Source organism: Macrosteles quadrilineatus, unplaced genomic scaffold (genome assembly GCF_028750875.1).
Source record: "Macrosteles quadrilineatus isolate MER2022 unplaced genomic scaffold, UCM_ALF_1.0 Scaffold_8__2_contigs__length_117827958, whole genome shotgun sequence".
In the NCBI taxonomy this organism is placed as follows: Eukaryota; Metazoa; Arthropoda; class Insecta; order Hemiptera; family Cicadellidae; genus Macrosteles; species Macrosteles quadrilineatus.
Window position 1 is genome coordinate 88,555,174 of NW_026542601.1, and position 27,641 is coordinate 88,582,814.

Below are 27,641 nucleotides of genomic sequence, written 5' to 3' on the forward strand. Positions count from 1 at the left end.
TACGAATTATTTAAGACTAAAAAGAGTTTTGGTAGTGATTTAGAATTGGGAATATACGTCCTTGACTAAAGACAAATTTCAAAATAAATACATTTTCATGATTTCATGATGTAAGCCTCCGAATCACTTTAGTTAATTAAAAATGGTTTAAATACCTTAACTGTCAGACCTTGTTTTGGACTTAATTATTTTCTTTGTTTCAGGTTGAGAGATTATGGCAGAGAGCAATGCTCCGTTTTCAGTTGAATGTGACTTCATCAGTATCCCTAGTAGTTTTTTGACTCCAGGAAAGTTTTTTGATTTAATTGAAGATGAATCATTAATTTGCGGTATAGGTCCAAACACATTATTAGTTAGTGAGACAACAGCGAGAAGATTAAACATTGACCTCAAAAATAGTTGTCAAGTATTATGGCTGGTGTTGAAATTAGGTTTAAGTAATTTAGGATCATGCACTAATTTCAAAACGGATCATGCTCTTGAAACCAAGAGGCTATTGCAAGTTGTAATTGACACGAGGGTAAAAGATGATTTAGTAATTACAAGTGAAGAATTTTTCTATAATTTAGAATATTGTTTGAGTTTAAGAACTTCCTGCCGGTTTACCTCAGTAATGAAACTTAAAACGTTGCAACTTTCACTGGAGAGACGTTTAAAAAATTTGCCAACTAAAGCAACAAAAGTGGTTTTGTCTCTGATACAACTGGAACCCAGCACTAATAATGACTTTGTTGACAAAGCGCTGCAAAGCTATTTCACACTTCCAAGATACGTATGCAAGAACGATACTTTTGGGGTTTATATTCCTAAACACCACAAACTGGATACAAACAATATTAATATAGATGTATTGTATTTTAAAGTATGTCAAATAGAAGGATCTGCCGATGATCAGAGTGATATCTGTCAAGGGTTCTTTGTTGATAGCTCTGTCACTATCTATCAAGTTCCAAACAATCAAGATTTGCATCCTCCAAGAAGACTAGTGGTTGATTGTTCTAGTCACCAAACGCTTGATGAGTTGATAAACAGTGAACTGTTAAACATTTTCTCCTTGCAAGGTCACAACCTCACCCCTCATTGTTTGAATGACACATTTCAAGTTGTGTGCAGCTGGGTTGAGCCTTTCCTCTCTCAATACCATCATCTGCAAGGTAGGATAGTGTTTAAAAGAAAATAGCTTACTAATTATTCCATAGAATTTATATCTTGAATAGTTAGTGTATTGTAACAATTATTTCCTTTAACCTACAATTTTGTTTGTTAATATTTGAGATCAGTTTCGCTCAGGCTATGTAAAATCTGAATGTAACTGAATGTAAACACGTGTTTGTCAGAAATATTTACATTTAGGCTACATTTACATTTACTGTTAACATTATCAATTTCACAATTTTTACTGAACAAAAACAGAGACTAAAATAAACATGCATTATTTGTCAACATTCCTAGAATGTACAGAAAAAAGACTGTAGAAAGAGGGAGGGACGCAATTTTCTATAGAAAATATTGAGTAAAACTTTCAAATGTAATTTCAATCAGAAAATAAAATTCAAATTGTCAATCTGTGCAGATGCTGAGCTAACTCCAATTTTCCTTTTATCGGGACCAAATGGATGTGGAAAAACAATGTTGTTAGAAGCTGTAAGCCGGTATTTTGGAATAAACTACTGGAGGATAGACTGTGTTATGGTGGGAGAATCAGTACCTGGCCAGACCGAAGCAAAGCTTAAAGCTATTTTTAGTAAACTAAGCACGATAGCACCAGTCATTTTACATCTCAGTAATATTCAGGTAAAATTTCTTGCCGCCTTTCTATTTTCTATACAATGTTTTAGTTATTTATAAGTTCTTTCCTTGATTATTAATTTGCTACCAAAAAAGTGATTAAAATTCACATCAATGTGTTCAATCCAACCTATGAATTAATTAGTATCGGCTCAGGAGAATGGTGTGAAAGAGAGGAAGCTCACTTTCCAATCATCACTAGCAAGGTTTTCTATTTATGTCCTATGATAGAAGTATGCTTGTAAAAAAATGACTTTTTAACCTAATGATGTTTTACCTTATAAATTGACTATATAAGAAACTAGACATCTTGATAAAAAATAATGCTTCAGTTTAGATAGTTCTTTTTCAAGATACCTTACAGGTTAAGACAAAGAAAACTAAAAAAAATTCAACTCAATTTTGAAGTGTGTCTTATAAGCCTGTTTTCTTAAGAATTAAGTAGTGTATGTCTCTACTCCATTATATGCAACAGTTTTTTTAAAGAACTGGATGATTTTTAGGCGCTATTTGAAGATGCCGAAGGAAAAGACGATATTAGAGTTTTGGCTTGTTTTGAGCATCATATCAAGTCTTTGAAGCCAAAATATCCTGTGATCATAATTGCTTCAACAGGCAACATCAAATCAATAAGTTCCAACATCAATCAATTGTTTTTGGAGACAACAACAATAAAATCTCTAAATCAAAGTGATAGAGAAGAGGTTTTGTCGTGGTTTGTTAACTGTTATCAAAGAGTTCTAGACAAACAGATAGAGCAAGCCGTAGCATCTCAAACGTCAGGGTTTTTGCTGAGAGATCTAGAAATGTTAGTTTCTCTAGCTTCCAAGTGAGTAGACCATGGCAAGTGTGTAATATTAGGTGATACATTAATCTTAGTTAGCAATGAAAATGACTTTAGGAAACTCCACCTCGTTGGCTATTGTATTCTAATGATGGTATAGTAAAATGTAATGGCCTTAAGTTATAACATAAGGTTTGTGAATGATTACCTGGTATCAGCAACAAATGAAGTAACAAAACACAAATTTAATACATGATCATAATTCACACACATCAATAAAAAAATACATTGTAAACTTACAGATGCAGCACTGCCGAATATACCTTTGCATAAGTAGTACTAACTGGTGGGTGAAAAAATGCCATTGAAAAGTGTAATCAATGAGTATTTCCCGTGACAGAGGGGTTTTGATTAGGCTAGCTAAGAAGATAATATAAATTTTTAAGTATCGTTAGGTTGTGCCAAATTCGTACAACCTCATATTTTTTATTGGATTACTATTGAAAGACCAGATTGACTTTTTAAAGAATTCCTTGATAAATAGTGAAAACACGTTCTACAAAAGTACTTTGTTTGTAATCACGATAACGTTTACAGAGAGAAGTACTGTAGACTTAAACAAGAACAGACAGATGATGGAGAATTTGTCTTATCGGATTTCTCCAAAACTAGTGGTGAGTTGGGTTTTTGTTCTCAAATTGAAGTCCCTAAAATCTGGTCTCAAACTTTATTATGTGGTTATTTAGCCAAACAATTTGTATATAGTGATGCCTGGAAAGCAGTCTTTACTCCAGATTGTACAACACTTGTTTTTAACAAAAGTTTACAGCAATCCGAAGAATGCTAGTTTTTTGTTGACAAAATTTAGATGTTTTAAACAGTTCCTCTGTGTTTACGACTTTTGTTTTCCATAAGGAGTTGTAAACATCTATGTACAGTGTTTATTTTTACACCAAAGTTTGCAAAAACATGTTAAGAAAGTATTTGTTGACTACGACTACACTGGCTGCCAATTTATGTATGTTTTAAAAATTTTCTTCTAAACTCTGGTGTAAACGAGATTTATGCATCTTACTCAGTATTTTTAACTTCCAAATTTATATCAGTTACTAATTGTTTATTGTATACAGCCGTTTTTGTTGAGTAATTGTTACATTAAGAGTTGTAAATAAAAATGTTATTGTTTTAATGATGAATGCCAATAAATTGGTCTTCAAAGCTTAAAGAGTTTTTAAAATTATTTTTATAAAAATTCTCAGTCCGCTTGAATGTTATTATTATCAGTCCTAAAGTTATTATTTTACTCAATCTTTTTTAGCTAATACATCAGAATGTTTGCAGGAACTATGCGGAAGGTGTTCTCAGAGTCTATTGGTGCGCCCAAGGTGCCTTCGGTGTCTTGGAAGGATGTTGGTGGCTTAGAGCACTTAAAGAAGGAAATATTGAGGTCATTTAGGAGCAACTTGTTCACCACGGGACTGAGAAGATCAGGTAAATCTAATTCGGAATCAACAAATAAACCAATTTATAATCTAATAATAAATAATAATAATAAATCTTTATTTCTCCACAAGTAATACAATAAATTTACAAAGATCTATAAAAACAAATTATTTTACAATGTACAGTAGACTCCCCTCTTATCCGGACACCTTTTAACCGGACTACACTCAGCGGAAATTACATCTCTTTAACCGGACAATTTTTATCAGCACATCAGCTTAACCGGACTAGATCGGCAGGAAGTAGGTGGTACTGAAACAACCGTTCTCGTGGGAAAGATTTGAGACCACCGGTCCCGAGGAGTCCGGATAAGAGGGAGTCTACTGTAACCAAAACTTATTGTTAAATCTATTATTAGGGTTTTTCTTGCACATTACTATTTTTGAACTGCAAGCGTGTATACTTTTTTGTAATCTTTTAGTTAATTAATTAGCCTAATTAATTTATTCAAGACAATGACAAAGGGCATTTTAACACCAATCTACATAAGCCTTATACAAGGCTTGTCCGTCGTAGCATTTCTTGATTTGACTTGTGTCTAAATGCATCACGTTGAGTCAGCAATATTATTAGTAGTTTTTCCTTCCTAAACAGTAAGAAAGCTTGAGCCAACAAACTTAAAAACTAATTAACATGAGTATAAACATATACAATTTAAACATAAAATAGTTGAGCAAAAGGTACAAAATTGGTATACACAGGGTGGGATGAAACCGATGATCCGATCTATTTTCTGACGTCCACTGTTCAGCGACAGGTGGTCTGAGGGTAGTGGGGGTAGACTCGTTAGAAAGCCTACACACTACTATTATGTGTAGTCATAGAAGAGTGGTTGCCTGAGCTACATGCGTTTGTCATCAAGTCCTTTTTAATAAGTAATGATTCAGTCATTGCAACTCATCAGCAGTTCCACTCTTTCAATTAGGTCGACATGGTGAGGTTCCGTCGCAATTATCTGTATGGATAATCAAAACATTTACAGATTAATTTAAATTGATCTGTAGGGATGAAAAATATTAAGATTGAACCTCAAAATTTGTGTATCCGAGCGGTCAACATGTCCAAAGCAACAGCTTGTTTTCGGGTGGGACTACGAGGACTGTTATAATTTTAGCTGTGCCATATATTATCTGTTGATTTGACAAAATTTTGACTTTTATAAAAATTTGTCGTTAACAAAGGGTGTAATGTTTTCCTTGTACACAGTGCTGGATTTAGGGTACTTGCAGCCCTAAGTCCCCAAAAGTCATTACTAGTGGAACTCGCCACTTAGGGAGAACTTTCCTGCAATCATGGCGAAATCGACTATCTCCCGTGATCATGGGATTGTTACCCGCAAGATGATGAATATCTACCGTGATCACAAGGACATCATTATCAAGACCCAAATTTTAGCAAATTACTTAATTTTTTTTAAACTGATTTTTTTCAAAACTTTGCAGCTTTAGTCATAAATTCAGCATTGCTTGTACACATAACAGTTTAACATTTAAACTTAAGTTTGTTTTGTGCTGCCTTATTAAAACTGTGTTTTCTTATTAATTTGCTTTGTGGATTCTGTACTGTTCACGCTTTATAATTCCAGGACTACTGCTCCATGGACCCCCTGGCACGGGTAAGACTCTGCTAGCCAAGGCCGTCGCTACTCAGTGTGGACGTAACTTTCTTTCCGTCAAAGGTCCAGAACTGCTTAACATGTATGTCGGCCAGAGTGAACAGAACGTTCGAGATTGTAAGTCAGCTATGTAAGTCAATGCATTCACATACTGTAGGTTAGTTCTAGGGATGGTCAAGTCTCGAAATTTCGGGAAATTTTCGGGAAATTTTAAATCTCGTTACACGAGACGAGATTTCTTTTTGACCGAGATTTTTATCGAGACGAGAATAAAAAAAAAAAATTAAAAAAAAAAATTAAAAATGCCTGCAGAAAGTCAATGCAATACCCGCAATACAGGAGCGTGTTGTAGTTGCGTTTCCTTTGCGGAGGCGTTCTTATTTAATTAATTCTTTAAATGTAAATATTACTTTAATTATTTTAATAATATTACTTTAATAACATTTGAGAAGTTTTGTTAAGTGTAAGCCGTGTGAGGAATGTTTTATTACTATAAAAAGTCAAAACAAGTACCTAACTATTTTATAAAAATTAATATTGCTTTTATTTTATGATTTATTTTATTTTAGGATAAGTTGAACTCTATCCTAACTGATATCACTATGTTTCCTAATCGTAGGCATTTTTAATAAGTTAGGCGTGATTAATAAAAAAATGTTATGCTGATGGTTTTTAATAAAAGATTGTAAATATTCTTGCCTATTATCATTATTTTTGTATTTAAACAGTCATCTAACAATGTTACAAAATCAGGTAAAAATTTTGAACGTGCATTTCCCGTTGTGTATGAGAAGGGAAATCCCGTCTCGATCTCGTCTCGAAATTTTATGAGAAATAAAAAATCTCGTCTCGTCTCGTCTCGAACTAAAAATCCAATCTCGTCCATCCCTATTAGTTACCCTAACAAAAATTATGTACTATTCAAACTATAAATCATGGGTATGCAGATTTTACACGGATGAAAATTGTTATTATTTTCAGATTCATCTAATTTTAATAATTATTTATTAACATTTTTAGGCTACTCTGTACAGTTCATTTTTGTCTGTAAATTTTGATTTAAAATAATTAAGTTTAAAAAGCTGCAATTTTGAAAGACAAGTACCGACAAATAATGATCATTAGATTGTAATAATTGTTAAGGTACGGTAATCATTATTTTCATTTTTCAAAATCTCAACAATGACTCCCATAAAGATTATTTTAAAGTACTAGAAAATGTAAGTACATGTTGATAGGAAAACAACTTATAAAGGCATGGTTATGACTATTTATGTAATACTATTGCTTCAACTTGAACTTGCAATCTCGCTTCCATTTTAAGTTTTCATAACTGCGCAAATTGTTTACTCTACACCTTTGCCTCTGTATACACAATGTGCACCTTTGTGTGTTAACAGTGTAGTCCAGTAACTCCACTAATCAGTGTTGACGTTTTATACATTAATAACATATTTTATTTTATTGTATATTATCATGTCCTAGTGTTTGAGCTGGCCAAAGCTGCTTCGCCCTGTATTGTGTTCTTCGATGAGCTTGACTCTTTAGCTCCAAACCGAGGACGGAGTGGAGATTCTGGTGGAGTAATGGATAGGTAATGTCAAATCTAATATTGTTGTAGGTTGTAGGCTGTGTTAAGATAATTCCAATTGACCACCCTTTCCCGATTTGTCAGTTTATAGTCTTCTACAGAATTTGTACGGAACATTTGTAAGAAATTCGTAAGAAAGTGTTTGACAGGAAGGAACATTTTTCAGATGAACATTTTTGCAGGTTTATGCAAGCTTCATGTTATAAAAGTGATAAACTTATTTTAAAGTCAGGTAACACATTTCCTGTCATAACACACTTAAAAACCCAATTGAATGATACTTAACATAACAGGTCGCAGCATAGAACACAAGTGAGTCATACCAAGATTTTTTAGCTTACGTTGAGTGGAAATGCATTGGGATGGTTCGAAGCAGAAATTTGAAAGATTAATGTAATCAAATCAAAAGTTAAATATTGTTATAAGCTGTGATAGCTTAATTACGTTTAATACTATTCAATGTCATATTTCGTGAACTATATTAGCCAATTCAAAATGGTTTTTCATTACATAACAATCAAAATAACTTTCTTATTGTACTGCAGTAAAATGGTTGTTTTTAATATACATTTTTGGAGTTAAAGTAGGTTTTAAATCCTTAGGCAAAAAAGTTATCAGCTTTTGTCAGATCTTTTTCAGATATTTTCAGATAATCTGTCATGGTGACATTTGGACGTCGTGCAACAGTCAAATATTTTATATTGGACATCGTGGAGCTCGAAAATTATATGTTGGACGTTGTGACGTTGACTTATATCATTGGACGTCGTGCAATGCATCTGTTGGTTAGCGTGGGAACGGCAATCCCATTCTTATTTTTCCAGAAGTCCTATTAATAGGTGACCACTGTATTTCTGAGACCATGCTGAGCGTTCCCACTTTTGAAAATATACGACTAAGCCACAAGGTATGGTTTGGTAAAAAGTCTCAAGTTAAGGCTTTGCTACCTAATGTTAAAACTGAGCTCATTTAAAAAAGAATTTACTATTGATGAACATACAGGAAAAATGTTACAACAATACTTATACAGATATTATTTTAATTACTATCTTTTCAATTGTCTCATAAAACACTGGACTAAAATGTTGCATTTAAGATAGTGTGAAGGATTTGTTGTGTTGCAGAGTTGTATCACAGTTACTAGCAGAGATGGATGGTGTGAGTAGCTCAGGAGATGTGTTCATACTGGGAGCCACTAACAGACCAGACCTCATAGACCCGGCCCTCCTTCGACCTGGCAGGTCATATCTTAATACAGTGTAATAGTATAGGATGAAACATAGAGCGCAAGAGACTCTTAGTGATGGATTGCCTGTAGTTACTAAGTAAGATAGCTTAATTTCTCGTGTGGAATTTGGCACAAACTTAAATACAAGTGATATTCAGAAAGTAAGGAACGGTTCTGTCTGATGCCGCTTGGCACGCTTTCAAGTACATAAATGTTTCCTCCTCAGTGGTTGTCCAACTATCATAGCGAAAGTGTTCTAGTTCTATTCATATTCTATTGGGATGTGTTTCGCATCCCATTGTTGCAATAAATCAAAAATTTGCGCTGCAATTTAAAATCCCACCATTTGCGAGATGGAGTGTGTATATACTGGTATGGGATTTGTTGGCAAAAAACTTTAAACTTTTATCCTCAAGGGTTTGATTGAATTGTACAGAAATAAGAAAATCAATAAAAATTCTCCCTGATAATGGTGCATTTAGTTTTAAAATGACACAATCGTCTATGCTTATCAAGGTCAAGGTGCAGAGAGGGTAGGACTAGGCATATGCGCGGTTGCCATGTTGCAACATGTCATAAAATGGGAAAAATAGGCATTTTAAATGTAAACTTTTGTATTACCCAAACGCATTGTACTGTATAAATACTTAAGCACATTTGTATTTTAAATTCAGTATACATTATTTTAGCTTATTTAGCCTAAGATATATTTATGAAAGAGAAACTCAAACAATCTAGGAATAACGTAGATTTTCTCTATATTACGATTAATTAATGTAAACCAGCCTTGAAGTCCCAATCAATGAGGGTTTACTGTTTCGCATTTTAAACTACAGTTGTTTGCAGGTTGGACAAACAGCTGTATGTGGGTCCATGTGAAGACAAGGACTCCCAGCTGAGTGTGCTAACTGCTCTGACACGCAAGTGGGTATAACTTTATTATCAAATCTATTTAATACGTTTTTATGAAATGGCGATCATACATAGTAGGTATTTTAAGCCAAGTATGAATGGAGATGAGTGTAGGATGAGTGGCGCGATCTTGTAGTCTTGTTAGTGACTAAGGCCGTTATTCCTTAGACACAGCTGTTAATTAATAGCCCATACAGCTAATGGCAACTAAGGGACCTACAGTTTATAGTGGAATCCGGACCACATTTTTTTGCCTTGGTATTATACAAATTGGTCTAATTTTTAGGATAGCACTGCAGGTAGTCGTAGTACTCTCTCGTGCGGACGTTAATCCACATCAGGGAGGATCGCATCCACAGTGCATGCCTATAATATCCACAATTCGTGACCTCCTAGTAGTTGGATTACAGGACGACGCCACCCGTCCCAGTGATTCTTAGTGTGTCAAAGTTAGTTAATCCAATTGTTATCTTCGAAACATTGCTTTGTTACAAATTATTTCAGTTACAAAAGACTAGTTAAGGTTTTCTATTTCGTACATTACAGTAGAACCTCTTTAATCCGAACCCCCCTAATCCGAACGTCCACTAATCCGAACCCCTCATTGCTGTACTCTATACACAGTACAGCAGTTCTTTATTGTATACTGTATTTAATTTACAGTAGTGTTTATTCACCATGTTAATTACTGTATTAAATAAACACTGTATTTTACTTTATAAAACCTTTTTTCACTATTCCCAAAATAATGTTGATCAATTTTAGCCATGTTTTAGCTATTGTTATGTAAAAACAACAATATGTTCTGTAATCCGAACTATTCAATAGTCCGAACTACCCCTGGTCCCAATTAGTTCGGATTAAAGAGGTTCTACTGTAACTGGATACTGCTATAGTTAATAATTTATTTAATGTTTCAGACTGAGGCTAGCCTCTGATGTGGACCTACAGCAGGTAGTGTCCTCTCTGCCCAGCAAGGTGTCGGGAGCTCAGATCTCTGCGTTGTGTTCGGCTGCTTGGCTAGCTTCAGCCCGAGAGACCATTCAGAGTAAGTATTTCCTATTGGTTGTACAGATGTAAGTTTCACAATCTGATACTTTTACAAAGGGATTGGTTTTTTTAGTTGATTTTGCACTTAATAATAATCAAAATGGACAGTTTTGTGAACAGGTTCTTTGTGGGATTCCAATGAAATTGTAGATATAAAAATTCTGAAACTAGGTGTGTGACAGCAGCACGACAGTGCAAGTCAGGCGTCTCGTCGCGCCCCACCCTGCCCGGTTCTGTGTGTGGCCGGCCTTTAATCTATGCTTGTGCTTGATAGGTGGACAGTACAAAGAAGACCCGACAGTTGTGGTGAACCAAAGTCACTTTTTATCGGCTCTAGGAACTGATCTTGGCTGACTTTTAAAAAGTGAAACTACAGACAATTATATTATGTAATATGAAAATAAAAAAAGATTACTTGCACATCATTCAATTTCCTGTTGTAAATCTTACCTAGATTGACCTACACAATAAGATTAAGATTTGGATCCATGTAAAAAATGTAACTTGACACATTCAGAAAACAGTGAATCGCAGAACAATAAAAGAATCAAAAACCGCAAAAATTACGCCATTGCCGTCGCCTACTATGACGTCATGGCAGAGGAGCATACTGCCTGTAATTTAGTGTTGCTTTGCACCTATGCTCCTCTCAAATGTCTTGTTTCACTCTAATGACTATTTAAAGTGTTGGATCTTGGTATTGCTATGCGTTTCCTGCACCATTGCAGTATACCCACAGTTGTCAAACTGTTTGTCATAATTTCATTTATTTCTGTAAACTGGTTTATGCTATGAATAAATTCATAAATTATTTTGACGGGGAACAATGTACATTCAGAATAGTTGGTTACAATTAATTGAGTTAGGTATGAAAATAAGGCAACAAACCATTAGTTTGAGATTCTACATATTTATTTATTCAAACTATAACTAAATAAATAATACATAATCAAAATGTACAGTAAAATACATGACTAGCAATTTTCCAGAGGTTGAGTCAACATCTTTAATATCACTAACAATGTTCTTGCTACTTCAAAATGAAATGTTTGAGTTTTGTCCCAGGATTATAATTTTTGCCAATTGTGATTATTATTTTTTTCCTACAGTTACCTGACAAAGTGGGTTTCCTTGTACTGATTATAGCATACAAAGTAGCTAATTGCTGCATTTACTTACTTTTGCTGCACTCTTTTTTTTTGTCGCACTCCAGTATTCCAACCAAACAACATAAAAACAGTGTACTTTTATTAGGCACGTAATATGTTAACGCTTGAAAATAAGTTGGTAACACTTATAGATACTACAACTACAATCAGCTGGTGCAGCTTTTAATATTTCGTTCAACGCTTGGATTTAACCTAACCTAAAAACGTGTTGAATAGTGTTTGAAAGACTAATAATTATTTATATCATGCTTTATAGTGAATGTAGGAAAAATATAATGTGTAACACGAGTTCAAAGTGCCACTTCACACACTAGTTACAAAAATAAATATTTTAAAGTTATAAGTTTAAGCATAAAACTAAACATTTTAAAAACTTTAATTAGTTCAAACTTAAAAATTCATAATAAACATTTGAGTTTGTAGTAAAATATGAAAAGAATTGTTTGACAAAACCTCTGGTATAATGTTGAGAAACATTTATGTAAAAGATAATTTATTCATAGTAAAGCGATATATCAATAACATCTGAGGTCCAAGTCCTTACAACATTTCCTAGTTATAAAAAACATTTTTACTATTTTTTTTTTATTCCAGTGATATACTGGTAAGACTAAATTATACAAACAATTTGAATGTTGACAAAATTATGAGTAAATTATAAGGAAAACAAGTTTTATTTGTGAAACCAAACTGGAATCCATTCTAGTAGTCTGGTGATATAGGACTGTTATTTGTAATTAGTTTTTTATTGTAATAATTGATCAAAATAACCTTGATGAAATACTCTTTGGATGTGAAAATTCCCTTGGCTAAAAACACTCTCACTTATTTTTATTTTTTTTCTACCTTGAATAACTAATTACTTAACATGATTCATGTGAAGAGTGTTTCAGTCTTGATGTTTTCAGTAATCTTTGATGTCCAAGAGGACAAAATATTTACATCCATACCTAAACAACAATAACTATACTTAACAATCATAACTAAAAGTGTAAGTACAAATAAAATGAAATGCTGTCCTGAGCAAGTGGTCAACTGTAAGAAACAAACTAAAATTCACTAAACATCATTATTATTAATATATTTATTTAATTAGTAGTGGTGTAATTTTAGTCATGTCTAGTAAAAAATATTATAAAACTAATTAAATAAAGAAAAAGGGATGAGACTGATTAAAATGTTTTTCCAAAAGTTTAGGATTAAATAACAGTGTTTATGTTGTGTAATTTTTTTATGAGCCCCTGGACTAATTTTCACGGGTGAGCTAGCTGAATTCTATCCCTTAAATTGGCTAACTCTGGAACTCGTTAGCGCTATGTTAAACACCCTATCCTCAAATTTGGTCGATGAGAGGAACTCTCTAACTTGTTCGGCTTTCAAATTGGCTAACTCGCTCTAGTGCCAGATTGGCAAATTCCGTCCTTGTACAGAAGTCGCTAACTCGGTCCCTGGGCGGAACTTGCCGTCCAATGGGAGCCAAGCACAAAGATTGTTGACCAGTGTTGCCGAAAGTGTAGTACCTACTATCGTATCGGTACCATAATGTACGTATCCTGCGAATAATAAATAAGAAGTTTGGTTCTTATTAATATTTTGTGTATTATTACTGAAATAATTCCGAATCATAGTATTAGTAGAAAAATGAAATAGTTTCGATATTTTTGTATAGCAGGTACATTAGACTCCCTCTTATGCGGACACCTTTTAACCGGACATCGGTTTAACTACACTGAGGGAAATGACATCTCTTTAACCGGACAATTTTTATCAGCACATCCGTTTAACCAGACTAGATCGGCAGGAAGTGGGCGGTTGATTGATTGATTGATTGATTCTGTAGGGGCGGACCTTGTCCTATTGCACGTCAGCCACTGATGGGCTTTTTGCGCTCCCCACATGGTACTTCAGAGTCCGTCAAACCTGAGTTGCTTAATGAACTCAAGCATCCTGTCAATGAGCTCCTCCTGAGGAAGGTGTCTGCCCCTTGTCATTACACCAAGAGTACTGTCCCTTACCTCATTCAGAGCTGTGCAGTCGTAGAGTAGGTGATCAGCAGTCTCCTCTGATTGCCCACATTTCCTACACGCAGTGTCACCATTGTGGATCCTCAAGCGATGCAGGTGTAATTTCAGAAAGCCATGTCCAGTGACCATTCCTGTGATCTGTCTGAGTCGCCTCCTGTCCAAGCGTAGGGCATTGGAGGCGACCGTCTGGGAAGGAGAGAAGAGGGTGAGCTTACTTACCCTATGGTGCTGAAGCCTAACCCATCTTTTCCTGTGTTCCTCCTGAGCCCATGCCATGACTGAGTGACATGCATGCCCACGAGAGATTCCACAGAAAGGCTGTGGTCCCACGAAGTTCTCTGGTTCTTATTAATATTTTGTGTATTATTACTGAAATAATTCCGAATCATAGTATTAGTAGAAAAATGAAATAGTTTCGATATTTTTGTATAGCAGGTACATTAGACTCCCTCTTATGCGGACACCTTTTAACCGGACATCGGTTTAACTACACTGAGGGAAATGACATCTCTTTAACCGGACAATTTTTATCAGCACATCCGTTTAACCAGACTAGATCGGCAGGAAGTGGGCGGTACTGAAACGACTGTTCTCGTGAGAAAGATTTGAGACCAGTGATCACGTGTCTAAATACAATGCTCTTCTAAACTTGTAACGGGCTAAATATGTAGGGGGGTTAAATAATTGTAATGTTATTACCACGAGAATTAAACAGGCAAATGTTGGAAATCTTGGTTACTGACTGTAAAATAATCTAACCAGACAAATTCCTAAATATACCAAAATAGGTAAAAATAGGCCCTTTGTATATGTGTATCTGTTTCAGCAATCTTTATCATGCAGTATTTTTCAAGACAATAATCACCGCTATCAAAACAGGAAACATATTTTAAATCTCACTCTTCGTGAGTTACAATTTTCCTCTAACAGCCTAATATCTTACATAGATCCACATCACTTTGTTCAAATCAATTATCTACCAAATTGGACATAACAACTTTTCAGCAAAAATTATCCTGCTTACAAAACCATTTCACAGCCTTTGTTTGCAATTCAACTTTCTTAAATATGGCACACTTAACAATTCTATAACAAGAAATTACCCGATGAATTTATTTATAGTCTCTAACTAACTCGCAATCTGCATCCACTAATAATGAGGAACAAAAACCAACTTCATTTCTTAGAAAACACAACTGAAAAACTGGAATGTTTACTAAGAAGCTGATCTTCCTAACATTTTACACAGTAAAAGTCAGGAGCGACACTGTAACTATTTACAATAACTTAGAATACTCAGAAAAATTTCTTCACTATTTTCTTAAAAGGTCCAGGTTTCTTGATAGGGAGGAATGTCTTGTTCTCCTTATCACTGTTCTCGCTGCTGCTGCGGCCTATGCGGTCCTGGCGTTGTGCCACTGCAGTCTGCACATACTGCGGAGGAGGCAGCACTACTGCGGGGACTGGGGGAACAGAGGCTACTTCCTCAGTCTCCCACCACGCTGCCACACTCTCCCCACCGTTCTGGTCTAACAGAGAGGTAGACCCAGTGGGAGCCCTTTCGTTTTCCAACAAAAGAAGTTCTTTTCTTCTTTTCCGCCTTTGTCGCCTCGTCTCCCCCTTGGACACTTTGCGCTTGGCTTCAGGCAGTAGCAGCTCCTGATGAGTGCTCCCTAGTAGAAGGATAACAGGATAAATGTAACATCTTCTGGAAAAAGTCCACTTTGCACCCACAGACAGCCAACATGTGTAGAGTTCTATTTGAGTACAAACTGAACCTTTTAACATTTACCAAGTCGTTTTACAAATATTTTCAGAGTTGTTCATGATTGTGCTTTTCAGACCAACCCATAAAATTTAGTAGTTTTAATTAATTTGGCCTGACACACTTTGTTTCTACTGTTATTTATTTTTTGGACAGATATATGGAGTAATTTATAATCTGTCTGGTACTTAACAAAGCTTAAACAATATCCATGTACTATATAAAGTAAATGGTAGTATAGGTATTAGATTTGCATTATAATTTCCAAACGAGCTTTCAACATAAAACATTTACATCACAATATGTGTAAATGAAAACAACAATTCACAAGCTAAGTGTTTTATAGGCTACATTGTTACTTTAATTAAAAACTAATACTGCTGTCCAAATTGAAAATGACACAAACAACATTAATTCAACTGAGAAATTACGGTTTAATATTGCTACTTGAAATTTCTACCTGCAATGATGAGTGCCTCCTCGCTGGGCCGCCGCTTCTTGGCTGGAACACTAGACTGTGGCAATACTTGGTCCACAGACTTGCGGCGAGACACACTGCCAGTGTTGCCAACCCGAGGCCACGGCATGCTGAACTTCCGACGAGACACATCCACCTCAGGTATCCAGCGACAGATGTAGAGGATCACTGCAAAAACCACCACCTCCACCAGCACAATCACTCCGTGCTGACCCATCACTGTGGCCTGTCAACATACACAGACTTGACATGGATCACTGCAAAAACCACCACCTCCACCAGCACAATCACTCCGTGCTGACCCATCACTGTGGCCTGTCAACACACACAGACTTGACATGGATCACTGCAAAAACCACCACCTCCACCAGCACAATCACTCCGTGCTGACCCATCACTGTGGCCTGTCAACACACACAGACTTGACATGGATCACTGCAAAAACCACCACCTCCACCAGCACAATCACTCCGTGCTGACCCATCACTGTGGCCTGTCAACACACACAGACTTGACATGGATCACTGCAAAAACCACCACCTCCACCAGCACAATCACTCCGTGCTGACCCATCACTGTGGCCTGTCAACATACACAGACTTGACATGGATCACTGCAAAAACCACCACCTCCACCAGCACAATCACTCCGTGCTGACCCATCACTGTGGCCTGTCAACACACACAGACTTGACATGGATCACTGCAAAAACCACCACCTCCACCAGCACAATCACTCCGTGCTGACCCATCACTGTGGCCTGTCAACACACACAGACTTGACATGGATCACTGCAAAAACCACCACCTCCACCAGCACAATCACTCCGTGCTGACCCATCACTGTGGCCTGTCAACATACACAGACTTGACATGGATCACTGCAAAAACCACCACCTCCACCAGCACAATCACTCCGTGCTGACCCATCACTGTGGCCTGTCAACATACACAGACTTGACATGGATCACTGCAAAAACCACCACCTCCACCAGCACAATCACTCCGTGCTGACCCATCACTGTGGCCTGTCAACACACACAGACTTGACATGGATCACTGCAAAAACCACCACCTCCACCAGCACAATCACTCCGTGCTGACCCATCACTGTGGCCTGTCAACACACACAGACTTGACATGGATCACTGCAAAAACCACCACCTCCACCAGCACAATCACTCCGTGCTGACCCATCACTGTGGCCTGTCAACACACACAGACTTGACATGGATCACTGCAAAAACCACCACCTCCACCAGCACAATCACTCCGTGCTGACCCATCACTGTGGCCTGTCAACACACACAGACTTGACATGAAAATTTTAAATAAATCATGTGTAAACCTAATTTAATATTGCACAATTTAGTTTAACAAAATTTAAAAAATCCAAAAATCATTACTTTACACACACAAATTAGAACATGACGCTTTTTTAAATATAGAATATATAAGTATAGATTGTGAGTATTGATGACATTGATAAGTAAATCTATATGGTTTTTAACCTCATTGAAGCTAGAGTAAGCCAGATAATGAAGAATTACCTTGTGTTGCCAACTGTCTCTCTCTTCCAGCAGTTCCTTCACAGCTCCAGTCAGTGCTTCCATCTAAACAAAGGATTATCTTGAGTCTTTATTGAACCCTTTTCAATTGTGCATAGTTAACCAAATTTGTAGTTAGTAAAATAATTTTGATTGGAAACATATTCTTGGCACTTAACAGTAGCAGTAGCACCAACCTGTTGGGCCTGCTGCGCCAGCTGTTCCATCAGCACCCCCTCCCTCTCCTCACTTCTCCGCCGGCCCTCCCCCACAGCACGCTGCAGCTCCTCTACCTGGCGTTTGTATCTGCGGCTCAACTCCTCCAGATATTGTCCACTAAGAGACATGTTGCGTTCTAAGGCCTAACAGAGAAATTTACATCTTTAAAGTTTGTAGTATCAAGCATAATAATGCATTTATTTATGGCCACTTTGGGGTAACACCTTTACGAGAATGTGTAAGTGGAAAACAACATGGGGTATGTAAGGGTATGACATAGTGAGGAGATTTAGCACGATGGTTTTTTTAAGTTCCAGCAGGAAAAACGTTTAACATTTAAATATTGAAATGAACGGTATTGTAAAGAATTTAAGAGTAGCCTGAAATCAAAACGGTTTTTAATATATTTACCCTTGATGGGTTTGCCCTCTAATGAAGTTTGATTTTTTTTTTATAATATGAATATGGTAAGTAAGAGGAGTTTAGGTAAAACATCAAGTTATCCTTTTTCAACAGAACATAATATTTTAAACTTATACAGCCAAAATGTCAGTTTGAAGGACCTAATGTTTGCAGAATATATTAAAAAATAAAATACAATACTCTGGCAAAAAATGTTGGCAACAAAAATGTTTAATAGATCAAAAATCAAAAATAAAAAGTCTCATCCAAGTCTCCCCACCGTTTGAATATTCCTAATAAAAAGAACTAGGCCTAATACAGATAATTTTCTATTTTTTTTCTTTCCATTTAAATTGTATCAAATCTTACCAAAAAAAATTAACCGTCACTTAAGACATAACATTTCCTACCTTGATTCTATTAGCGAGCCTGACAAAGACCGACTCCTTTTGTGGAGCCGGGGGAGTCCGGGGGCTGGGAACAACAGCCTGTTCTAGCTCAGAGAATAGAGAGTCCAGGGAGCCTGTGTCTAGAGGGACTGTCTCCACAACCAGTGTCCCGTTGTCTCTGTCTGACGGAGGGTTGACAGTTGCCTCATTACCTGGACAACAACAAGTGTTAATGAACAGACTTTTCTAGCTCATAGAAGAAAGAGCCTTTGTATAGGGGGATAATATCCACAATCAGTGTTCCGTTTCCTCTGTCTGACGGAGGGTCGAAAGTTGCCTCATTACTTAGACAACAACAATTAACAATTTTTTTAGGTTGGATAATCAAGACAATGAGTGTTCAACTCATAAGGCTAACTACTACTTCTTTGTAAACTCACTCTCAGGTGGTGTAGGTATCACTGTAGCCGTCACCTCCAGGGTAGAGTTACTTTCCTGCGTTGTAGTGTTGGGTGCTAACTCAGCCTCTGTCTCCGTGAGTGTGCGTGACGGCCGGATGGGAGGGGGAGGGGGGTGAGACGCTGATGTGTGTACCCGTGTAGCTGTCCCTGCTATGTCCTCACTAATGTTACTGTCCACTACACTCACAGTAGAGTCTGGAAGTGCTGGAGTCGGTTCGTCTGTTTCCAAAATGGCCTCTTGCTCGGTAACGTGCTCTCGACTGATGTTCAACACCACTTTCTTCTGGGCCACCTGCAAGTGGTATTAAAGAACAAATAATGTGAACTGTACAAACAAGATCAATGACATTTTAAAGTTTACATTTTGCTCCTTGATTGTATGCATATTGGTGAACGGTGGTAAAATAAAGAGTCATTAATGAAAGTTTTTTTTTAGAAAGATGAGATTCAAGCCTAAGAATTACAGTATACACGGTGTTACAAAAAGAATGGATCAAATCAACAGTATAATATACGTGTTATCAAGGGTCGTAGAAAAGCCAACTATGGCTCATTTTAAAGCTGGCATCTTTAAGTTTAATAAAAATAAAGAATAAGAAATTTAATAAAAAAAAGAACATTAAAAAGTATAAAAAAATATTTTGGACAAAAGTGCTGCATAGGTCAACTACTACAACATTCTATAAAAAATAGCTAAAAAGTTGAATTTTTTTAGTTTCTATTTAAATAAAATAATTTTGCTGTCTGTCTTCTGGGCCTTCTGGGAAGGGTTATGACAAAGGATTTTTTTATGCTTTAAAAAGGTTAGGGGTATTCAAAATCCTTAGAGTACTCAAAGCATGACTCGTAAAGTAAAAACATTGCATAGTTTCTTACTGCAATGTTCTTTATACATTGCAAATTTGAAATATTCTGAATATTTAAATCATAATATTTGAAATCATAAAAAATTAAATTTTCCTGAAAACATAGCAATAGTAGTTTGACTAGAAAAGTCACTAAGATGCAGCTCTTACCGCAAGTAGGTTACACAGAGCAGCTATAGTCTCCGATGGTAACAGAGCCTCCAGGTAGTGTATAGGCAGGGGGGAGGGGGCACCAGGACGGGGGGGAAAGGGGGCTCCAGTCCTAAGGTCTAGCCCTCTCTCAGCACAGAACTCACTGGTGGTGACGGCTCGACGGACAAACGGAGACTGTAGCAGTTGTGACAACATGCTGACACGACAACTCATGACGTCGTACATCCTAAACATCCAGCAACAACAACAAAGTTACAGTACTGGCAGAGAAATTTATATCTAATAAACATTCTCTGGTGATGACTGCTCAGCAGACAAACGGAGACTGTAGCAGTTGTGACGACTTGCTGTCACGACAACTCATCACATTCTCAGCAACCATCAACCCAGAGCACATGAAATGTTATTTTTGGATCCATAAGGGGTTGGCTATAAACTGACTTAAAGAACATAACTAGCCTACAATTTTAGCCTACTTAATCAGTTCTCATGTTTATCCAGAACTAAAATATATATAGACAGAAATCACCTTTTCTTTACAATATTAGAGATTACCAAAATATTTGTAAAAATGTAATAAACCTTTTCAATTTCCAAAAAAAGATCCACACAAGACAGCTATGAGAAGCCTACCTGTGGTAGTATTCGTCAGAGCAGTTGACACACACTGCTATGTGGCTGGGAGTGACACAAGGTTCTGAAGGTTCTGCCAGCTGATCACCTCGCAGTACTGTGCTGTTGCCCTTCCCCTCGCCTGGACTCTTGGCCAATGCCTCTGCAGCCTTCTTCACTATACTCAACACCGCATCTCGTGCACTTCCAAACAGATTCTTTGGAGCACCTCCTTCTCCTGTGAAACATTGTTGGTTTTTAAATCCAGTTCTTAGGCAGGAGACATTATTGCAAGTCAATTGACCACTTTTCTAATTTAATTTAACCTATGCACACTATTCAAAAAATTCTTCTTACAAATAGAGAGAGTTTTGTCAATACCAAAATGTTCTCGATACCAATACCATTTTTTTACTGCACAGAATTTTCTATGTGGATGGGTTATATCCAACCATACCAACCCCTGTCTTTATTCGTAAGACAAGGTAGTTTTTTTGGGTGTTTTTGAAGGAAAGACAAATTCAAAGCAGGAACGATAAATGACTTCTCCAGACTCTAAACCCAGATAAACTTAATTTTAAAGTGTAAATTATCATAGTTTACCTCCTTCCCCCACTACCTCGACATCGTCATCATCTTCCATAGCTCCATGTAAACCAGGATGACCCTCATCTACAGTGTCCAAGACCTAACAACAACCATTACAATCAGCAGAAAAATAACAGAGTTACGCTACTGCTTCATTCCTTAGATGAAAAATATCTTTAAATGTTCACTAACCATAAACACCTCGTGAGAAGAAGATAAGAATAGTCGTAAAATAAAGAATTATGAAGAAAAAAATGTCAACTAATTAATTCGGATAACCTATGAACTATTCAGTAATTTAGTCAATTTATCAGTGAAAGACTGTCACTTTATTTGATTTGCTGTATGAGAGACATGTGTACACTGTTGTGCATGTTCTTGATACACACTTACACACTGCTGTTCCAAAATAAACAAAGTAAACTAAAAAAATAGAACAATGACAATAATAATCGGGAAATTTAGTGTGAATTAAATAAAAAAAATTTATAATAACTTAAGTTGAACACAACACTGCACCCTGTATTTATAGGAATTTTTACACTAGGCCTAAATAAATTGAGTCTCAACCAATAAATAAATCAATCAATTAATTTATCCATAAAACACAATCGGATACATATCGGACACTAATCAGTGCAAAATAACTAAGGTTTGTTTGCACCAACATAGGAATAAAATACCCCCGACACAGCAAACCTGCAGACTAAGCTAATTTCCATTTGCCTGAATTGATTTTAAATCTATTTAAATAAAATTAGGTTTAACGAGTACCTAGGTTTGCTGATACAGGGAGGCTAATAAGGTGTGGTTAAAAAAATCATTTATTACCCCATAACACCCCTGTAAAACCCCGTTCCCATGGTCCGATCATGCTGGTTCGCGAACTACATAATTCAAGTTTATTTCGCCTTACACCTTCAAACAAAATTTCATCAAAACCGGAGAAAAATAACTCAAGTTTTCAACTGTATGTATAAATCTAAATACATATATAAAAATTTGAACGAATAGTGTTTTTGGCCCCTAGGGACATCAAAATGAAAAAGTATATCGGTCCCAGCTCCAGGTCTAATCGTGCCACCTACGGTAATAGCTACTTCCCTAAAGGGAATTCGCTAAAACACTTTTTGTATCTTGCGAGCAGAGCTTGACTGCTTTCAGTTACCTGAAGTTAGGCAAACTCAAAAAATGGTCGATACATATCAATAGACCTCTTGCTTGACTCTATATTTTAGAGGCAATTTAGCCAAACTTACAATAAGGGCTCTTTTTAACTGTGGACAGTGATGCAGCAATTCTCATGATGCAACAATGTCAAAAATGCTGATTAGTGAGCTTCTAGAGTAATATGTGTTGATTGATGGATAAAATGACTAATGCAGCCCAATACTTTGTATGTTAATAGGTACAAAAATTACATAAAAAATGTACATCCAATCTTACAGCTTAACCGTATAACGGACTTGTAAACTTTTTTTATTTCAGTGAAATGCGTGCAAACTGTTAATGTCGAGTGATGTTTACCTCGATCTCACTGGTGCCGTAGACTCTGAACAGAGAGACGGGACAGTAATGCTCCTGGCCGTAGTGAGAATGTACCTCCACCTTGACATACTTGCCAAAGTGAGACGAGTGTGACAGGTTGAACGACTGGACATTACGCTCATCCTGTCAAACAAACTAAAGTATTGACACAGCACGGTAATATGAGTGAGAACTGGAAAAAATAAAGATGAAATAAACTAGGCCGGTTTAAATAGCCAAAACACAGACAAAACTTTTATTCATATTTTAGTTAATACAAACTGCTTAATTTATTTTTAAACTTACAAAATACTCAAATAATTTACAGGAATAATACATTCCCAGGTTTTTTAAATTTAAGGTTTATTTCACAGGAGACTATGCTATATACCTGAGCTGTAAATCTGCCAGCCACGGCCCAGTCACGAGTGGGATAACGATCACTCAGGTACACAGAGAACTCCTTCGGGGATGATGAGAACAACTCAAAGTTGGCAATATCCACCTACCAGACAACATTAAGTCAATACATAGAATACATATGCAAACACATAAACTGTTTTAAAATGCAATTATTTCAGAGAGGTAATGGAGCTCAATCAGAGGAAACCTCTTAGCAAAACAGTTTCAAACCATGTAAAACGTATGATGAGTATTGAGTATTTTAGTTTTATAGGTACTGCTTAATAATTATTGAATCACGTAACTCTTGACATAAGGTTCAATTGCCACGTTCTCTTAATTTTTTTAACTCACTGCAATCCGAAAGACTATTTTTTAAGGTTATCTTAATCAATCAGAAGATAGCTCTTTTCTGCAACAGGTCAAATTAATTTCAATTTGGTGGCCCCTGTCACTTTGGTTAGCCAATAAAACTAGCCATCAAAAATACTTGACTGCTTGCAAAGCTTGCCAGGAGAGCTACCCAAAACAGATAAATTATTTACAAACATATTGGTATACTATAAAATAATTTTTTCTGTTGGAAATATTTAATTAATAATTTTGAACTAAAACAACTATCAGCTGGTTAGAAGAAGAAGAAGCCATGGTAGCTGCCCAGATGAAAAAAGGAGCCAGCCACACATAGCAGCAGAGAAAGTTTTTGGAATAACTCTACGCTGTTAAGTAAACGATCTGGCCAACACAATAAAATTGGCCAATGAAGCAAAAAAATGAGATCATTCATTACTTGAAATATGAACACCTGTTTGAAAACTATTGTGTAGTATAGAAGGGATTTAAAGTATTCATGTCAATTATGCGACAAAAGATAGATAATTTTGTTACCTTTTTTGGCTGGATGGCCTCACACATCTCCACTATAAACCATGTCCTGGAAGTGCAGGTGTTGAGGAGGTATTCATCTCTAGAAGAGGACAACACGGCCCCCGCACTGACTGCCTCAGGGTTGGACCCGACCACCTTGGCCCCACAGTCGGGACTAGCGTAGTTCTTGCTGTGTCTCACCTTAACACCCCCGCCACCACCTCCCCCGCCAGTTGCATTCTCTCCTGCAAACAATATTTACTGGATGTGATAACAAGTCTAGCAACGCCTAAAACAAAGATTTACACTTTTTACACTACAAGACAGTAAATATATCAGATGGTAAGTGGTCATCGATTTTGATTGGACATTCGGAACTGACAGGCCAATTACTAAATTTCATTGCACCAACTGCAATATCACGACATGCTTAACCAAACCTATAGAATTATACATTTTGGTAAGGTAATCATGCTCCGCTATATGTTGCTACCTAAAGAAGGAACCTAATCAACACAAAATCAGGATTTAAAATGTGCCAACCTTTTTTCTTTTCAGCCTCAGCCAGTTGTTTCTGAGCCCACTCGCTGAAGGAAGGTATATCCTCTTGGGGTGGAGGGGTGGGGGGAATGGCCACTGTGTCATTGGTCTCTTCTGTTACCCCAACTCTTACATCTCCCCCTTCCACCACCTTCTCCTCCTCTGTGTCTTTCTCACCCGCCTGTGAAGCAGTTTTGATTAAAAATATGAACACTATAAAATGTAAATTCCAAAAACTTTTAACCATAAAGTTTTAAATCAATGGAAAACTAAAAAATCACTATTCTTCAATCTAGCACTTCAAACTTGAAAATCCTCCTTGGCATAACCGGTACTTCGTATGATTGTCTGACTTGTTTGATGTTCACACCCTTCCAATCATCAAGTAATCTAACAAACAGCAATGTCAACAAACCAACGGCGCCAGCTGGAACAGCCGTTGCATAGCAAAAATTCAAACCAAGCCTATAAATATCTAATGGCTGCTCGCCTTAGTTCAACAGCTGAGCTTTTCATGTAACACTCTTCAAGTGATTTTAAAATACTATTTCTGGTACTAAAACATATACATTTTATGAAAAAAACTACATATAAATGCATTAATACTTTCCCTACTACATTTTACTACCAAAACTTTACTGGTTTGTGGTCCAAAGTGTAAGTCAATAATAAGAAAATAAGTTTTAAAAATAATAGTAGAGGGGTATGAAAACAATTTTATGATCAAATTAACAAGTAAGAACAATAAAATAATTTAAATTAAGTAATAAATAAAAAAAAAATTATTTTAATCCATATTTTAAACATATACTTTTGTGCAATAGGCCTACTGATATTACCTGAGGTGGTGGTTGCGAGTCCTGTCGAGGTTCCGCCCGTACGATATACTGTGTGTCATTGCTTTGGGAAGGAGCGTCACTGAGAGTCAAAGGGATGGTAACAACCTGACCTGAGGTAGTGTTGGAAGGTTCAGGTGTCACTGAGGCCGCAGCTGCCTGTTGTTGTAGCTCTGATGTGGCAGAGTCTACCAGTGTATACACTACTGCTGCCTGCCCACTCTCTGACAACCTGTATACAACATGTGAGTTAGTAGGGACAGGTGTTGTGATGTGACCTGAGGTAGTGTTGGAAGTGTCAGGTGTCACTGAGGCCGCAGCTGCCTGTTGTTGTAGTTCTGATGTGGCAGAGTCTACCAGTGTATACACTACTGCTGCCTGCCCACTCTCTGACAACCTGTATACAACATGTGAGTTAGTAGGGACACCTAGGTGTTGTGATGTGACCTGAGGTAGTGTTGGAAGTGTCAGGTGTCACTGAGGCCGCAGCTGCCTGTTGTTGTAGTTCTGATGTGGCAGAGTCTACCAGTGTATACACTACTGCTGCCTGCCCACTCTCTGACAACCTGTATACAACATGTGAGTTAGTAGGGACACCTAGGTGTTGTGATGTGACCTGAGGTAGTGTTGGAAGTGTCAGGTGTCACTGAGGCCGCAGCTGCCTGTTGTTGTAGTTCTGATGTGGCAGAGTCTACCAGTGTATACACTACTGCTGCCTGCCCACTCTCTGACAACCTGTATACAACATGTGAGTTAGTAGGGACAGGTGTTGTGATGTGACCTGAGGTATTGTTGGAAGGTTCAGGTGTCACTGAGGCCGCAGCTGCCTGTTGTTGTAGCTCTGAGTTGGCACAGTCTGTTGTGATATAATTCCTTGATCAACATTGTTATGTAAAGAATTTCCAAATAACTTCAATTTTCACCTGAAGTCATCTCATTTTTTAGGGAGACCTCTGTCTCAGAGAGATGATCTTCTCATTAATTGCACCTAAAATGACAACTCAGCTCAAATTGAAACAATAAATGTTGTGTCCCTGAAAGGGGTAAATTGCTTACACCACTTCACCATTAATCAGAACTTACACAAACTGCTTTAACAATGCCAGCCCTGAAACCCTAGCTTAGGGTTTTAGGGGTTCCTCCTAGATAGCAACACATGCATTGTGCAGACTATAGCAATTATACTACAGTATCACCTCATTCTCAAGGAGTTTTGTTTTGTTACACATGACATCGTCTTATCTAGAACCCACAAGATATTAAATTTTAAGTTTTTACTTGTGATGGTTTTATGTAATTTATAAAATATGTCTTATTCTAACCAAGACTACTTTTTTATTTTACTTCCATATTTTTACTGCAAAATAATTGACACAATTAAATAATGTAACAAACAAATAGAGGTTACTACAATCGTATGAGTCTAAGTAATCAATAGTGCTGCTGAACTTCCAGCTACAACATTAGAAAACATTACAAACACTGTGCCCACTAGTGTGGTTCCTCACCGGACAAACGCACACCAGGTGAACGCTAGAACGCCCAGGTAGAGGACGGCCATATGCAGCAGCTGAGAGTCTGGAGGCGGTGAGACGCACACCATCAGATGTGCTGCGGGCTGCGGAACAATACAACTTGTACACTACTGGCAACTGGCCAGGCGGAACTACACATTCTACTCCCAAATTGCGAGTTACAGCCAGTTTTAGAATAAATAAACCTGCCGCAGCAAACCTGCAGACTAAGTGAATTTCAATTCGTCTGATTGGATTTCAACGAAAATGTTTCCATACAAGTCATATTTATTTCCCCCTTTAAATAACTTAAGGTTTAATGAGCACTTAGGTTTGCTATGGGATAAAGTTTTTTTTTTGTTTTTGCTATAAGGTTAATAGTATAGGATGAAACAAATAAATTTGCCAAATTTGATCAAAATATATCCAAAATCAAGCAAACTACAACAGTTTTCTTTTCCTAAGAATAGCAAGGAATGGCTAAAATTTAGGCTACAGTTTTATTCTACGTAACCTTATGAATTGATATAAATTTGAACGAATAGTGTTTTTGGACTCTGGGGACATCTAAATGTAAGAGTAATTCGGTCCCGGGTCTTGGTCTTTCTGTGCCACCTTTTGGTAATAGATTACTCTATATAGGAAATTCGCAAAAATGAACATAATCGAATTGAACCACTAACAGAGTGTACGGATGAAAATGTTTGATTTGTGTTTTCCATTAAATACGTCACATTTTAACAAAAACTAAGGAAGAAAATATCATTTAAACTGTAGCTCAATGATTATTACCATTGACTATATAACACTAG

The 27,641-nt window shown here is 36.7% G+C and overlaps 3 protein-coding genes across 3 annotated transcripts in view; 1 reads left to right on the top strand and 2 right to left on the bottom strand.

Annotated features, from left to right (window-relative positions):
• The first annotated feature begins 209 nt into the window (after nucleotides 1-209).
• On the top strand, nucleotides 210-10,901 carry LOC128999880 (peroxisomal ATPase PEX6). The gene is made up of 11 exons (XM_054426618.1): nucleotides 210-1,154; nucleotides 1,574-1,794; nucleotides 2,292-2,617; nucleotides 3,170-3,246; nucleotides 3,914-4,063; nucleotides 5,661-5,807; nucleotides 7,176-7,284; nucleotides 8,406-8,522; nucleotides 9,356-9,433; nucleotides 10,342-10,469; nucleotides 10,746-10,901. The coding sequence occupies exons 1-11, from the start codon at nucleotides 215-217 to the stop codon at nucleotides 10,823-10,825; spliced, it is 2,373 nt and encodes a 790-aa protein (XP_054282593.1). The 5' UTR covers nucleotides 210-214; the 3' UTR covers nucleotides 10,826-10,901.
• A 464-nt stretch (nucleotides 10,902-11,365) lies between these two features.
• LOC129000545 (SUN domain-containing ossification factor) lies at nucleotides 11,366-25,894 on the bottom strand. The gene is made up of 15 exons (XM_054427506.1): nucleotides 25,890-25,894; nucleotides 25,319-25,712; nucleotides 24,483-24,660; nucleotides 23,961-24,184; nucleotides 23,062-23,175; nucleotides 22,671-22,814; nucleotides 21,159-21,243; nucleotides 20,577-20,793; nucleotides 19,941-20,169; nucleotides 18,904-19,216; nucleotides 18,485-18,675; nucleotides 17,651-17,815; nucleotides 17,457-17,519; nucleotides 15,890-16,133; nucleotides 11,366-15,337 (listed from the first exon to the last, which is right to left on the bottom strand). Exons 1-15 carry the CDS (start codon nucleotides 25,892-25,894, stop codon nucleotides 14,961-14,963), a joined length of 2,943 nt encoding a protein of 980 aa, XP_054283481.1. The 3' UTR covers nucleotides 11,366-14,960.
• Nucleotides 25,610-27,641, bottom strand: part of LOC129000123 (uncharacterized) — a 29,451-nt gene continuing 27,419 nt past the window's right edge. Inside the window, exon 4 of the mRNA XM_054427035.1 lies at nucleotides 25,610-26,050. Within this exon, the coding sequence (XP_054283010.1) occupies nucleotides 25,900-26,050 (151 nt within the window). The 3' untranslated portion in view covers nucleotides 25,610-25,899. The remainder of the gene's footprint in view (nucleotides 26,051-27,641) is intronic.